We start from the raw sequence: 14,119 nt of genomic DNA, 5'->3' as shown, positions 1-14,119 counted from the left end.
ATATTGTGGCATTATTTCATAGTAAATATTGGAACTTAGGGATAGTTTGTTTAGTGTTGTGTAGGATGGAGCAGCTGCTCTGTTCCTGTCTCTTACAAAAGATTGACCAGTTTCCTTAACTGTGCCTGGAAAACTTACCCTTGCCTGCACATTGAGTTGCTTTTTCTCCTCCTTGTAGGGTGCTTTCTAGCCCTATTTAGATATTTTTCTGATTTTCATCATTTGCGTGTGTTCACGCTACATAACATCTTGAGTTCCAGCTCCTTCTTCAGGACTTTCAAGACATGTTAAGCAAAGGCTTGAAAGTCCTGAAGCTGAAAACAGGGAAGGAAATATGTGGAAAAGGAGGAGGTGGATGAGAAGTGTGACAGGTTTAGTTTAGCTGAATACTCTGAAAGCCTTCTTTGGATGAATTTTTTATCATTAGTACCTGTATTGGTTTAGTGTATGAAAAAAGTACACAGCAGAGTCATCAGACTCTTTATTTGGATAAATCTGTGCATGCTTCCTCTTTAAAATGCCCTGTGGGAATTTGCCATGTCCTGTAGGCCTTTGCTCTCTACCAGACATCAACGCCTTTTGTTGATGGATGCAGTCTCTTCTGGAATGGCAGTGTTGGAGGAAGAGGCATGGAACTGGAGGTGCAAGTGAAGAACAAGCAAGGAGATACAGCTTAATAACTGCATCTGTGAGCTCTCTACATCTGGCTGACATTTAATTTGCCTTTTGCTTGGCTGTGGTCAATAAAAACACCACATAGCATGTTCAGAATATCAGCTGTGCTTTTCTGTTTGCAAGGAAAACATTGACATTCTGCACTAAAAGATTTTATTGAGATATGGCACCTTACTAATCGGTACCTTTTCTTAAAAATGCTTGAGAAAGTGTTGACTATGACTAAAATTGCAAAGGTAAATGCCACTGGAATGGTAAATACTTTGTGTTTACTCAAGCAGTAGGTTCTTGTGACATACACATGATGACAAGTTTTGCCCAGTAACCCATGCAGTAAGCAGCTTTTCTGAGGTACTGTCTTCACTGTGTTGCAGAACAATTAATCTGCTTTAGTCTGCGCCTACTGCGTTCTTCAAGAGTAATTCTACCAAGCCTTTGTAGCTGGGGAAGCTCAAAGCACCTCAGTGAACTCAGTCTTGCTGCAGCAACACATAATGAATGTTTCTTTCTGGCAAGGGTTCCCTTTAAAGCATCTGTGTGCTCAGTGTTGGGTTGGGTTCTTCAGTTTTCTTGGGTTGTCTGCAAAGAAGCTTTCAGCTAATAGATCTTTTCCCGTTGTGTAAATCCCGAACTGCTAATTCTTGATACAGGTTTCAGGAGAGGGAGCTATAGTATTCCACAGCCAGGACACTGCAAATCTGAGGAATAGATTGATTCGCAATTTAATATGACCACTAAATGTGCAGCACTCTGTTTAAATTTTGCTTTCCATGTTGCCAGTGCTGTGCATGCTCACTACTGTGTACACATTCTCTATCTCTTTGCTGAACAGTACCTATCAGTGTTTTTAATAATATGCATGGCAAGCCTTGTTGACAAATGTGATAGACGGTAAAGAATCTGTCAGAAATCAATAATATCAAACAAAGAAGAATTTAAATAGTAAATGATGACAGCCTCTTCAGGTTAAAAATCGATAGTATAGCATCTTGGATCAGGTCATGCTGGACAGGTGTTCTCCCCTGAGTGAGACCTGAGGTACCTTCAGTGCAGCTAGGGGGAGGGAGGTGCCAGCATGTGTTGGAAGAAGGCTGAGTGCTGTGTTTCTGGCTGGGGTGAACTTTGCACTTCAGAGGAATTTCGCTGACATGAAGGCTTTTTAAAAGTTTGGTCTTTTTGACTCCTGTAGTAATGTATCTGTATGCATTCCACAGAGTAGATTCTTCAAGATTTCGTGAGGTAGGAGTTCTGCCTGTTCCTTGAAGAGCAAGGAGGAGATACTCAGCCTACCGATGCTCTCAGCCTATCATCCTCAGCTAGGGATTTTCCTCTGGTTTTTTAATACTGATTTGATGGGCCAGACATGTGTTTTCTTTTACAGCAAAATGCATTTAAGATCTGTACGGGAGATTTCAAAGGGCAGTAGGTCACGAGTAGGTTACTAACTTCTCGATTTTTTTTTTTCCTATTTAGGTATTTGTTTGTTTTTAAAATGTGTTGAATATTGCAAAAATTCTGTAAATTACATTCTTTTGTCACAGCTATCAGCCTGTAAGACAGTAATTCTGCTTTCTCCTACATCTTTCTTTAATTTTTTAAACCTAGCTCTGTCAATCTGAAGAGTCCTAGCACCTGTGTGTCCCATGTGCCTTTGGAGTTTAGTAATTAGTATTCTTAGAGCTCATCCTATTTAGAATCTCACTCAGCCATGCCCTGTTCCTGCATACTTTGTCCACTACAGTATAAACTGTAAGCCAGCATGAAATAGTACAGTGCTGAGTTCAGCTGTCCTTGTGGGCAGATTAAACCTGCCCTGAAGAGGGACAGAACAAGTGAATGATACCAAATGTGTCTGAATCGCTAATCTTGGAGGTTCTTAAACAAATGAAAAAAACCAAATCAAATCCCAGATGTTCTGGTTTTAAAATTTTTTAACTGTCATGCTTGCATAGGTACAGTATAAAAAATAACATGTCCTCAAAGGTGCATGAAAGTTGGTGTCAAAGGCTGTTTTCTTCTTGGATGTAACTGAGTCCCATTTGTTTGAGAAGAAGTCTATTTAGACTCATGGATTTTTAATTAACATTATAATTTCTAAGTTCTTAATACATGTATACCGTGTGCTCTTATTCTGAACGTTAGTGCTCTAGAACATCTGTAAGTTTTAGGATGCACCAAAAATTTTTAAAGTAATATATAATGTGCACGTGGGCTATTTGTTTTCACAAAGAAGCCTATTTTTCTTAGTGTGTACATTTCATGTTCAGTTTAAAAGTAAGTTTGTATGTTTTCTTTGGCTTTCGGCCTACTTATAACTGTGACTACATTGATTTAATATGACAGCTCACCTGTCTGTCGCAATAGCCCTCAAAAAAATTCCTGCTCTTTCTTACAGTTGCTTAGGAAGACAACTCCTCCCTAGAGCACACAGGGTTATTTGGGGACAGCTGTAATTTACTTAAATTTTCCCTGTGCAAATGAAAGCCCACTCACTACTTCTGATTTTTTTCTGAATTTAAAGGGCTTGGCTGCTTAATTTACTTATGCTTTTTGATTTTGTAGAAGTTCAAAAGACAATATAAGTAGCCCTTTAATTAGCTTTCTTTGTGTGTTAAGAGAATTGGAGGAAGTAAAAGATGGAACTGAAAGAGGAGTTAATTTCCTATGCATGCATTTTTGAGGTTTTTGGTAACCACACTGATTAGCTTTTCTAACCAACCTCACCAGAAAAAAATGTATTAAAAAAAATCTTACAGGAAGATTTTGTCAGGATTTCCCCATTTGATTAATGAAGTGGTGAATACAGGAAAGAAAAATCCACAAATGCCTGTTGATGGTGTCTGTTTTATAAATACAGTAACATGTAAATCTGTTACTTTGGGATCAGTGGTGGCTTGTTATTCAGGGTCTTTCCATTTAATATCTAGAGAACATCAGTTCATTACAGTGCCAGCATTCTTTAAAAAACAGTTTACAAAAAATAAAAGTTCCCCAAAACTCACTCTGTTCCCTAATTAAAAAAAACAATTTATAAACTTATTTTTCAGTCTTATTCTATATTTAGCCAATCAAGCTAAGAATTATTGTATTTAGGGCAAATTGCTTCTCGTTAATCATTGTGCAACTGGATAAAGGTTCCTAACAACAAAAAAATATTCCTGTGTTATTAGGAAGCAATGCCAGATTTTGTCTAAGGTCATTTGAGTAATTGTGCTCCTTGTGAGAGGGCTCAGCTGTGCCGCTTGGGTTCATGTTGTACCTAATGTGGTGTGACTGTGCTGCCATTTCAAGGGCAATCACAGACTCCTGATGGGTTTCGGTGCGGATTCTTGCATCAAATCAAATGATCATAAAACCATGGTTCAGCAAGATCAGTCAACTGGTGCCAGAGGAAGTTGTGGTACTTGTGAAAAATCATCTGAGGTAGGGAGGGCAGGGTGGTAGTAAAGAATCTGCTTGGTTGTCTTATCTAGCAAACATGTGCTCTCTAGACCTGGTGCGCAGGGAAGGATCAGAAGTCTCTTTCTCTCTAGCAGTCTGCACTTGATCAGTTAGACCGAGTGTTTAACTCGGGGCAGCATCTGAAGTGGCCATTTGGTTCAGTTTCACGTGTTCTGTGCACACTGAAGGGTTGGCAGGCACACACAGAGCTCACAGCTGGCGTGTTCTGAATGGGTGTGCCCAGGAGTTGACTGCTGGCCACCGATCCTGAGTGCTAGGGGTGTTCAGTACTGTGGGAGGGAGTATTTTGGAAGATGGACACTATTGTGGGATGAAGGAACCAGGTCTGCTGAAATACAGACATTGCTAAATTTTTTAGGTTCTAGCCGGTTCAAGTACCTTCCTTTTCCAGTCATGTCACCCAGAATAGAGTTAAGGTCACTGTGAGGCTGACAGTGTACAATAGTCAATCGGAAGTGAAACAGCTCATGCCATGAAACAGCATAAGTCTGTCAGAGATAATACAGAGGTTTTTAATAACAGTGTTAGAGGAAGGAAACTTGATAAAATGAGCTGAGTTGCACTACTGATCACAATTTTTGTTCTTTGTTCATCACAGAGGTTTTATGCAACTGAGGGAAGAAATCAGTATATTAAATAGGATTTGACTTGAAAGTCTCAATGTCCTTTCTGTGTGATCTTTGTGTTTATAATGTGGCCACATGGGAAAATTGAAGCAACTCACATGGAGCTTAAATTAAAAACATGTAAAATAACCCTCCCCTCTGCCTTTTTTTTTTTTGATGATTCAGTCTCTCCTCACATAAAAGCTTATTATTTAGTATTCTAATTAATTTACTTGAAGGTTAACTTACGAAAATGTCTAGTATTTGATTTCTTTCCCTTTTAAAAAGCACAAATGCTAATCTAAAACAATTAAAGAACTTCATGACTGTTTTACTTTTCATTTTATTTTCATATATTAGTGAGCTCTGAGTAAAATATTTTTTCTACCCTTTCTGCTATCTGATCAATCAGGAATTTGTTTTATTGATATATGGAGATATAGAGATATTCAAAGACTATGGAGAATTCTCTGAATAAGCTTATGAGATTTGTTTCCATGTGCTCTTTTTCAGTGAAATGACAAAAACAGTGGAGATTTCTGGAGAAGGTGGACCCTTGGGAATACATGTAGTGCCCTTTTTTTCATCCTTGAGTGGAAGGTAAGATAGTTTCTGCATTGCTCAAGAAGTATATTAATGAAAGGATTTCATTTGTGCTTATCTTAAAATGCCTGTTTACCTGAAGGAAGACAAAAATTGGTCTATGGTGCTCGTCCATTACCAAAATATTTACTAGTCCTAGTTCTGTATAAGGCAACCATAGAATCATTTAGGTTAGAAAAGACCTCAAAAATACTTGAGTCCAACCATTGACAGATCTCCATCTTGTCAACTAGACCACAGTCTGAAGTGCCATGTCCAATTGCTTTGAGTCAGTACTATCATCTGTATTCATGTATGCCCTTTTAATTGTCCCAGCTTTTATTCTCTGAATGGTAAACTGGACTCAGTAGTTTTGTGTGGTGTTGGGTTGGTTTTCTTGTGCTCTTGTGGGCTTGTTTGTTTTTGTTTGTTGTTTTGTTGTTCCTAATTGAATATCTCTGCAGAGTCTCTTCCTTAGTGACATACCAGACAAGAAGAGTCAAGAAATTGCTTGCCTCCTCATACCTCATACTTTTCAAGCCATCTTTCAGATTTGATTGCATAGCATTTATAAAATGTGCTCTATACCATGAACCTTTTTTTGTCACAATACAATTACTTTAATTATAAATGATTTAACCAAGTCCATCGAGATCACAAAAGCCTATTATAGTAGCGTGCTCATACTGATGTGCTGTAGTTAAGACTGCGTCAGCATTTTCATTATAGCTGTTTTCCAAGCTATGTAACTAGGATGTGTTAAAAAAAAAATCTAGGCTGAAATTTGACATACAGAGGCTTAGCCAGAGAGTTAATTTGACACTGGCAGCCGTGAATAAGAGATGAGAAATTGCCAGACCCATAAATGACACTGCTTTATAGTAAAATGTCTGCCTGTTACACAAAGCCAATTATTGCAAAAGTAAAAATTGTCTAATTCTTGAATATTTCTTTACTTGTCAATTCATGTAGGACAGAGAATGTGAAGGATTGAGTTACCTTGTAAAGGTCTGTTTTCTTGGCAAGATTTGAATTTGTGAGTGGACCCAAATTAATTCAGATTGTTTTATTTACCAAAAGGGAAAATAGATGTCCATCTGCTGCCTGTAAAATGGCATCACTGTCTCAAGAAGAAAGTTGGTCTTCAGTGGCAACTGTCAGAGATCCAAGTTGTGTCCTTGGCTTTTTGGGCTGCCTGTTGGTCTTGAGAAAGCCACCTGTGTTTGTTACCATTCTGAGATGCAGACCAGAGCTCCTTGATATAGGCATGCCATGAAGGCTGTAGTGGGTACACCATACTATAAGATCTTTCAGTAAAACAATTTTGATGAAATTGCAAGCTATTAAAATCAGTAATTGTTGTGACTGAAATGCAGTTTTGTACTTAAGTATTGCTGTGTTGAGAGCTGCTTTTAAAGACCTGCAAGAAGAAGAGTTCTTGGCATACATTGTATTCATGTTAATGTGTCCTTACTTAGAAATGCTTTTGGGGATCTGCTGGAGTAGAGGAGGTCTTTGACAATTGAGGTACTGGTTTAGGTAGTTGTCTTTACATTTTAAGACAGCTCTTGGCAGAACTGTACTGATACCTTTGTTAAAGCACTGGACTGGCTTAAATGGCTTGACCCTCTTTTTTTCATCTATTCTGAGACCAGAATATAAATTGTGACTCATCATAACATGAGAAAGTACAGAAGAGCATATTTTATTTCTTTTGGTGACATAATAGAATTTATGAGGACATGCTGGCTCTGACTAGCTGGGTCTGGTATTTCAATTGTAAAGTTATCTTCTAATAAGGTAATGCTGGCTTTAGCATGGTGCTGCTGCAGGCCAAAATTTTTCTACAGGTCATTAAAATATCATATTAATTTACAAAGTCTTAGTTTATACAGGAACTACAAAAGTAATGGAAATCATTTTTCCCCTTTCTTTTGCACTTAAATATCATTAAAAACAGGAAATTAAAATTTAATAGTGAATTAAAATGGTAAAATTTAGGCTGTGGAAGAAAGTAATGGAGGAATTAATTCAAACTGCCTTAGTCTATATAACTCAAGGCTCGTGGGCAGTACAGCACACACAAGTTTCAGACAGGTAGGCCATCCTATTGCATATGTGAATGCAGTATCCAAGCACACAGAATTAGTGAGCAACCAACTTAATTTGTAATTTCATTTATTTCTGTACTTTTACTGGTTTGCATTTTAACACAGTTGTATTTAGGTAGTTCTAGTTGTATTTAGTTAGTTCTTAGGGTTAAGGTTTTTGATTGCCACTAGTTGGATGTCATCAAAAGGGCTGTGGCCCCTCACCATCATTACCCTTTTTAATCCTTTGGGAAGGAAAACACTTGTTACAAGAGAATCTTTATGCTATGAAATCACTTTTTTCTGTTAGATACTGCAAAGAACTAATATTCTGTAGAAACTAGTTTTTCACTTAGTAATTGATAGGACAAAAATACAAATTTTTTTTATTGTTGTTAGACAGTAAATCTAAAATCAAATGCTCAGTGAATATAGTGTCGCTTGAATTAGTTGATGGTGTACTGTGAATCTGTTGAATGGACTTTAGATATGAGAGGCAGTCATCAATCTGAGACAAAAATACAGGACTTCTGCTTTGTGATTGGAGTGCTGGCACATTGAAAATTGCACATTAATATTTTATGAAGTATAACCAATAGAAAATGGTCTCTAAAGGTCATCCTTGATGACCATCTTTGATGCTGAAGTGGTATGGAAATTTAGTGGACAAAGATTGATTATAGAAGTTCTTTACAAACGCACTGTTGTCAGGAATTTTTGCACACTCTAGTGTATCATTGGCTATAGCCATGTTGAATTATAGTTTGCAACACAGCAGTGTTCCAGGTAGGCCAGGATTAGCCAAGTGCTCCTAGCAGAGTAAGCAACACTGGAATTTTGCACCATCCATACTGGCACACTTATTGCATTATTCTGTGCTGCACCTCCATTTTCACTTGCACTTAATTTGTTAACAAAGAGCTTGGGTGTTGATGTTCTGCTGATGTCCTGCCACATCAATGAGTAGTATTGCTGTCTTGTATCAAAGCAAGGGGCTTTGGCAACTGAAAATTTCACAGGTGTTTACAGAAGTAGAAAAGTCAGTTAGTTTTCCATCTCATTCTAACTCCTGTTTATTTTATTGTAGTCAAGGTAGAAAATTACTTTTAATCTGTTTGTGCTTTTACTTGAAGCAGTGGCAGAAAAATATGGCATAAGCTGTACTGACATTTTTAACTGGAGAGGGGTCTAGGTGTTTTCCTCTGTTTCTCCAAGTATGACCTACAGGACTTAATGCTCCCCAAGTTCTTGCAAGTAGTAAAGCATTAGTGTACTGCAATTTTTCATGGTATTTTTTTGAATCCCCCCTATTTCATTAATTAGTCAGCTGAAACCTTCCTCTAGGTTAAGGACTTCTTACATAGGGAGTCAGTCTACTCTATCGTTTCATACACAGTAGAGATTAATATCTGTTTTTACTTCTCTGAATTTGTGTCAGCACAATAAGGACAGTTTGCACCAATGTTTTGCATTTTAGGATGCTGGGACTCTTCATCCGTGGTATTGAAGAAAACAGCAGATCTAGGCGTGATGGTCTTTTCCATGAAAATGAATGCATTGTGAAGATAAACCATGTGGACCTTACAGATAAAACCTTTGCACAGTAAGTGCTGGTTTATATTTTAACTAGCCAGGATATTATGCAGCGCTGTGTTTAAGTGATTTGTAAAGGGATTAATACTGATTTCAGAAAAAAAAAAAAGCCTATGAAATTGCTATGTGGCAGAAACTTCATAATTTCTTTCTGAAACCTCCAAATAAGATGTAATTTGAGGAGTTTTAGTGAACTTACTGTGCTTACCTAATTTAATATCCTTAAGTTTTGTAGTTGCTATCTTGCCTTTCTAGTTCTTCTATTGCTTTTACCATATTCTCTTTGTAACTTTTTATTTCATAAGACCTTCAGAATGAGTCAACATAACAGCATGGTGTTTAATGTTCTTTTGCAAATGAAATAAGATGTTTTTATTGTGTTGCAGCTTTTCAAGCATTAATTTTTTAAAAATACTTCTACTGTCAGACTATGATTACTTGAGCTAAATGGAAAGTCTTACTTCTTATGACTTTTATTAAAAGTCTGTTGACATTTATTATCTGTCTCAATTTTTAACTAACAGGTTGTTTTGATCATCTATGGATTAATGTGGCATTGTTGCTCAAAAGAATAGCCTCTCAAATTTCACGATATTTACTGTAGTAATTAAATAGTAATTTGTTTTTGCTCTCAATCCATATGTTCAGACAACTGAGTGATTGTTTATAATATAACAAAAACTTACTGAGATGTCAAGGGAGTCGAGGCTTAACTTTATAAACAGTAAGCCAAATGTTCAAGGCTTCTAGACTAAAATCAAATACATTAATTTCACAGTTAGGAATAAATATTTGCAAAATAAGTTTTCATGAAACCAGTGTAGTTCTGTAGCATAGGTATTCTTGTTTCTGAGACTGCTTTTTTTCCTCCTTATAGCTTTTTAGTTACAGCTTTCTGCATATTTGGTGGTAAAAGCACTTTGCTTTTACAGAACGGCTCTATATGTGCCATTCTCTTCCATCCATGCTATTCCTAAGTAAGATATCAATTTTAGCAGAACATAATTGTCTGTCTGTATCTTGTTAATTCATTGCCCCACTGTGCAGTTTGCTAATGAAATTTTGCAAATAAGGTTTGCTTGAATCAAAACCTCTCTTTTCAAAATCCTGTGTGATCCTTTCTTTACAATGTGTTGTCTCCTCTGTGTTTTCTTCTGAGTGTAACTACATCTCCAAAGGCTTTCAGCCTGTGAGGTGTTTGTGGAGTGGAGGACTCTGCATGTTTTTCTGTAAGATTTCTAGATTGTGGGGCAGTTAGAAATACTTCAGGAAATTTTCTAGTTCTCTGTCAGACTTTCCTTCAAAATGCAACATGCAGGACACTTTCTAAAATCTTGTGTAGAGTTTTGGGAGTTGGAAGGACTATTTACCATAAGAGTTAGCTTAAAGAGATTGGTCTTGTTAGACTCTCTCTCTGTTATTGGGAGAGAAAAGTGTCTTAAAGATGACTCAGAGCAGAGCCTAATTTTGTTGGGCTAAGTTTCCTTATGTTACAAAACCAAGTAGTGTGGTTGCAGTGGCAATTGAGGGAAAAATACAAGTATTGAGGGCCTAATGTCTGTTTGGGAACAGGGGAGAACATTTTAGATGAGCTCTAACATATTTCCAAATCTTGAGTTGTTCTGCTGAATTATTTTCCAAAATACTTTTCTACATCATCTCTCTTCCCTGGCTGTGGAGACTGTCTGAAGACTCTTTCCAGGCTGAAGCTAATCTCCTTGAGCATGCCTTTAGTTTTCATCTTGCATGATGTAACTGTGCTAACCTGACAGAAGTCCAAGTTAAAGAAATCCACTAATTGTAAAAGCTACAACCAAGTGTTGTTCCAGTGACTGTTGACCCAGAAATAACAATCAGATTCTCCTTAGAGAGGAAAATCTGTTGGCTGGTTTCAAATTGACATTTCTTCATAAACCTTGTAAAAGCTGTTTTAACACTTAGACTGTTACATGGTGTCTCTTTCTAATTTCAGCAGAGACTTTCTAGTATTGCTCCTGACAATTTCTGCTTCTGCAGCTGTAGCAGCAGCCTACTTTCTGTATTCCCACGTTTATAATAGTTATATATTGGGACTGTTGGTCTACTTTTTCATTTGCTGCTAATCTATTCAATTACATTCTGTTGTGCTGCAGAGTTTCTAGCACCTCTTTTAACTGACTCTCTTACTTCTTTAAAGTATGCACTTGGGGTCTCAAGAAATATAAATTTCTCCATTCATTAGTTTTTCCCTTTGAAGTATAGCCAGTTATTTTGCCCCTGAAGACTGCATTTAGACTTTCCCATAGGATGTCTTGAGTGATTTCCACTAATTTTTGTTTGAAGGAGATCTTATGTTTTTTCTTGCATATATTTTAAATATTAACCTTTTGAAACTGAGTTATTAAATTACCTTGTAACATAAGACCAAGCAGCTACTTACAAGGATGAAGATGGGGTGTGAAAGAAACAGAGTTAACGTTTTACATCCTTTATGCTGGAAGTGTGCCATGGCTTCTACTATCAGGGTAAGGTCTGTCCTTGACAACTTTGACAGGCTATAGGTGAATGGATAACCTATAATCTCTGCTGAGACACTGGAGCCCAGTCTGTTACAGCTCTGAAACACAACCCTTGAGGGTGATACTAAAAGAATGCCTCCCTACAACATTCTCCCTGCTACGTTTCTTTTCCAAATTTGAGATTTCTCTCTGACAGCATCACCTGTCAGTGAATGTTGCTATTCTGATTCTTGATGCTTTTGCAGTCAGTGTGGCAAGACTGGTTCTTTCCCACAGCAGTACCCATTGGGACTGACCCCTGACTTCAATGTCTTCATGCTACAGAAAACCCTCTTAAAACAGCCTCTTTTCCACCACCTGCAGTTGCAAGGTGGATATATTGTGCAACTCCGTTCATCTGGGAAAGCAGTAGGTGTGTTTTCAAGACATTTATATTTGCAGTGCCTTCCTTCCTGTGTCAGTGTAAAAAAAAAAAAAAAAAAAGATTTCAGAAGTAGTTTAAACATTGATTCCTGTTACATAACTGAGTATAAATCCAAAGCCAGGACTTGAGCAAAATAGTAACTCAGACTGACAAACATACCACAGAAGGGTAGGAGTTAAGTACAATGTTCTTAGAAGGGCTCTATGATTTATTTAAAATTTAATGTAGCCATTACTTTCCCTCTTGCCTCAATTCAGCTAAGCAGAAGTTTTCAGTTTTTAATTCTCAAACTGCACTTGAGCTACTTCTTCTGTTCATACTCAAGTGGTCTTCTGCAGTATGGAAGAAAATCCATCCCTTTCAACAGAAGGTAGGAGAGAAAAGCATAGAAAGAAGAAAGTCTCCTTTGTTCCTTTAGAATCCAAGGTTTGTAACATGGCTTGATTGTCTAAATCTACAGGTTATTCAAAATCCAGGGAAGGCTTTATGAGCAGTTCTTTTGGCCAACTTGTCTTAATCCTCCTTACAGTGTATGGGAATCTGAGCATGGTGTTGTTACCATGGTATCAGTTCACAGAATTATAGAATGGTTTGGGTTCGATGGGACCTTAAAGATGATCTCATTCCAACCCCACAGGCATGGACAGGGATGTCCCATACTAGATCAGGTTGTTCAGGGCCCCATCCAGCCTGGCCTTGTACATTGCCAAGGATGGGGGATCCAGAGCTTCTCTGGGCAACCTGTTCAAGTACCTCACTACCCTCTGAGTAGGGAATTTCTTCTTAATGTCTGGCCTCAATCTTTCTCTGTTTGTTTAAAGCCGTTCTCCATTGCCGTATCAGTATCAAGGGGAATAGTTCCATTAAATGCTCTCACACAGTTTTTGGTGTTGCATATGAGCACATCAGTAAAAACACGGATTATGTGAAATCTTCATATCCACATTGCAAAAGGTTACTGCTTGAAAGATGTGAGTAATATCGACCTATTTATTTATCCATTTGTGTAAAAACACAAATAATTGCACCACTTTGATCATCAGATTTGTTTCCTAGCGTCTATGTATCCCATACCCTCATCCTATTTTATTGCTGTGGAATCAACCAGGAATTGCATTAGGGATTACAAAGGAATCTGAGGAGCAATTAGACTGGATTTGGAAAAAATGGAGAGCTGAGCTTGCTTGGAGTAGATGTATTCACCAGAACAATTGGTGATGAGTGCTCAGTGTGCCTCTATGCCAACAAGAAAATACATAACAGACAAGCTCTTGAAAAAAGCAGCAAGGTCTATCTTCAGCAGTCTTTTGCCATCAGACCTTCCCTTTCTGATGCTCTGCATGAAGAAATGTGTTCATCAGTTTATTCTGGCTGGTATGTTTTCATAGCAGCTTAGGAATTCCAACAGATATGCTGCTCCTACTCGAAATGTAAGGAAATGTTTTGAAATCTTATTTCATGTGTACTTTTCTAAAAACAGGACACTATAGATGTAAACATAATGTAAACTTTCATCTTATTCACTGTAAACAACTTCAAATTTTGCCCACATTTTCTAGTTTGTCATACGAATTTTCTTATCTTTCTTTTAAAGGGCTCAGGACATCTTCCGTCAGGCAATGAAATTTCAAAGTGTCATCTTGGAGGTCCTTCCTCCGTATAACCGAGAGCAGTATGAAAAGTCTGCTATTGCTCCTCTTTGTATTCTGAATAACGAAGAAGGAGTTACAAAAACAAAAATTCCACCTCCTCTTCATCCAAAACCTGCTGTGAAAACTATTAATATTTCTGGAGCAATCTTGGAGTCAGGTGTACAGGGAGCACTGCAACAAGCTAAGAGTCCCAACCTCCCACGTCTGGGTAGAAAGCCTTCTTCTCCGTCACTCTCTCCACTTATGGGATTTGGCAATAAGAGAAATGCAAAGAAAATAAAGATAGACCTGAAAAAAGGTAAGTCTTAGTGATGATATGATTAATTCGGTATCATGTTCTCTATAGTAATGCCTTAACTTTTAATTTAACAAGTGACGTTGAAGACACAAACAAGTTATTTATCATTTAAAAGTTCCAAAACTTTCCAAAGGTATAGCAATGTAAAGAGTAATTATTTCTACAGTGGGCTTTTTCATAAATTTTGGAGGTGTGTTATCCAGACTTACTGATTAAGACATCTCTGTTACTGACTGTGGA

The 14,119-nt window shown here is 37.5% G+C and overlaps 1 protein-coding gene across 4 annotated transcripts in view; it reads left to right on the top strand.

Annotated features, from left to right (window-relative positions):
• PARD3B (par-3 family cell polarity regulator beta) overlaps positions 1-14,119 on the top strand; it is a 394,022-nt gene that overhangs the window by 167,297 nt on the left and 212,606 nt on the right. For all 4 annotated transcript variants that reach the window (XM_074548315.1, XM_074548314.1, XM_074548313.1 and 1 more), the window contains 3 exons: positions 5,256-5,342; positions 8,892-9,017; positions 13,524-13,879. In XM_074548315.1, coding sequence (XP_074404416.1) covers positions 5,256-5,342; positions 8,892-9,017; positions 13,524-13,879 — 569 coding nt within the window. The remainder of the gene's footprint in view (positions 1-5,255; positions 5,343-8,891; positions 9,018-13,523; positions 13,880-14,119) is intronic.

The sequence above is a fragment of the Zonotrichia albicollis genome, chromosome 10 (genome assembly GCF_047830755.1).
Source record: "Zonotrichia albicollis isolate bZonAlb1 chromosome 10, bZonAlb1.hap1, whole genome shotgun sequence".
Classification (NCBI taxonomy): domain Eukaryota; kingdom Metazoa; phylum Chordata; class Aves; order Passeriformes; family Passerellidae; genus Zonotrichia; species Zonotrichia albicollis.
Note: the sequence above shows the minus strand (reverse complement) of the source record. Positions and strands in the feature narration are given on the sequence as shown.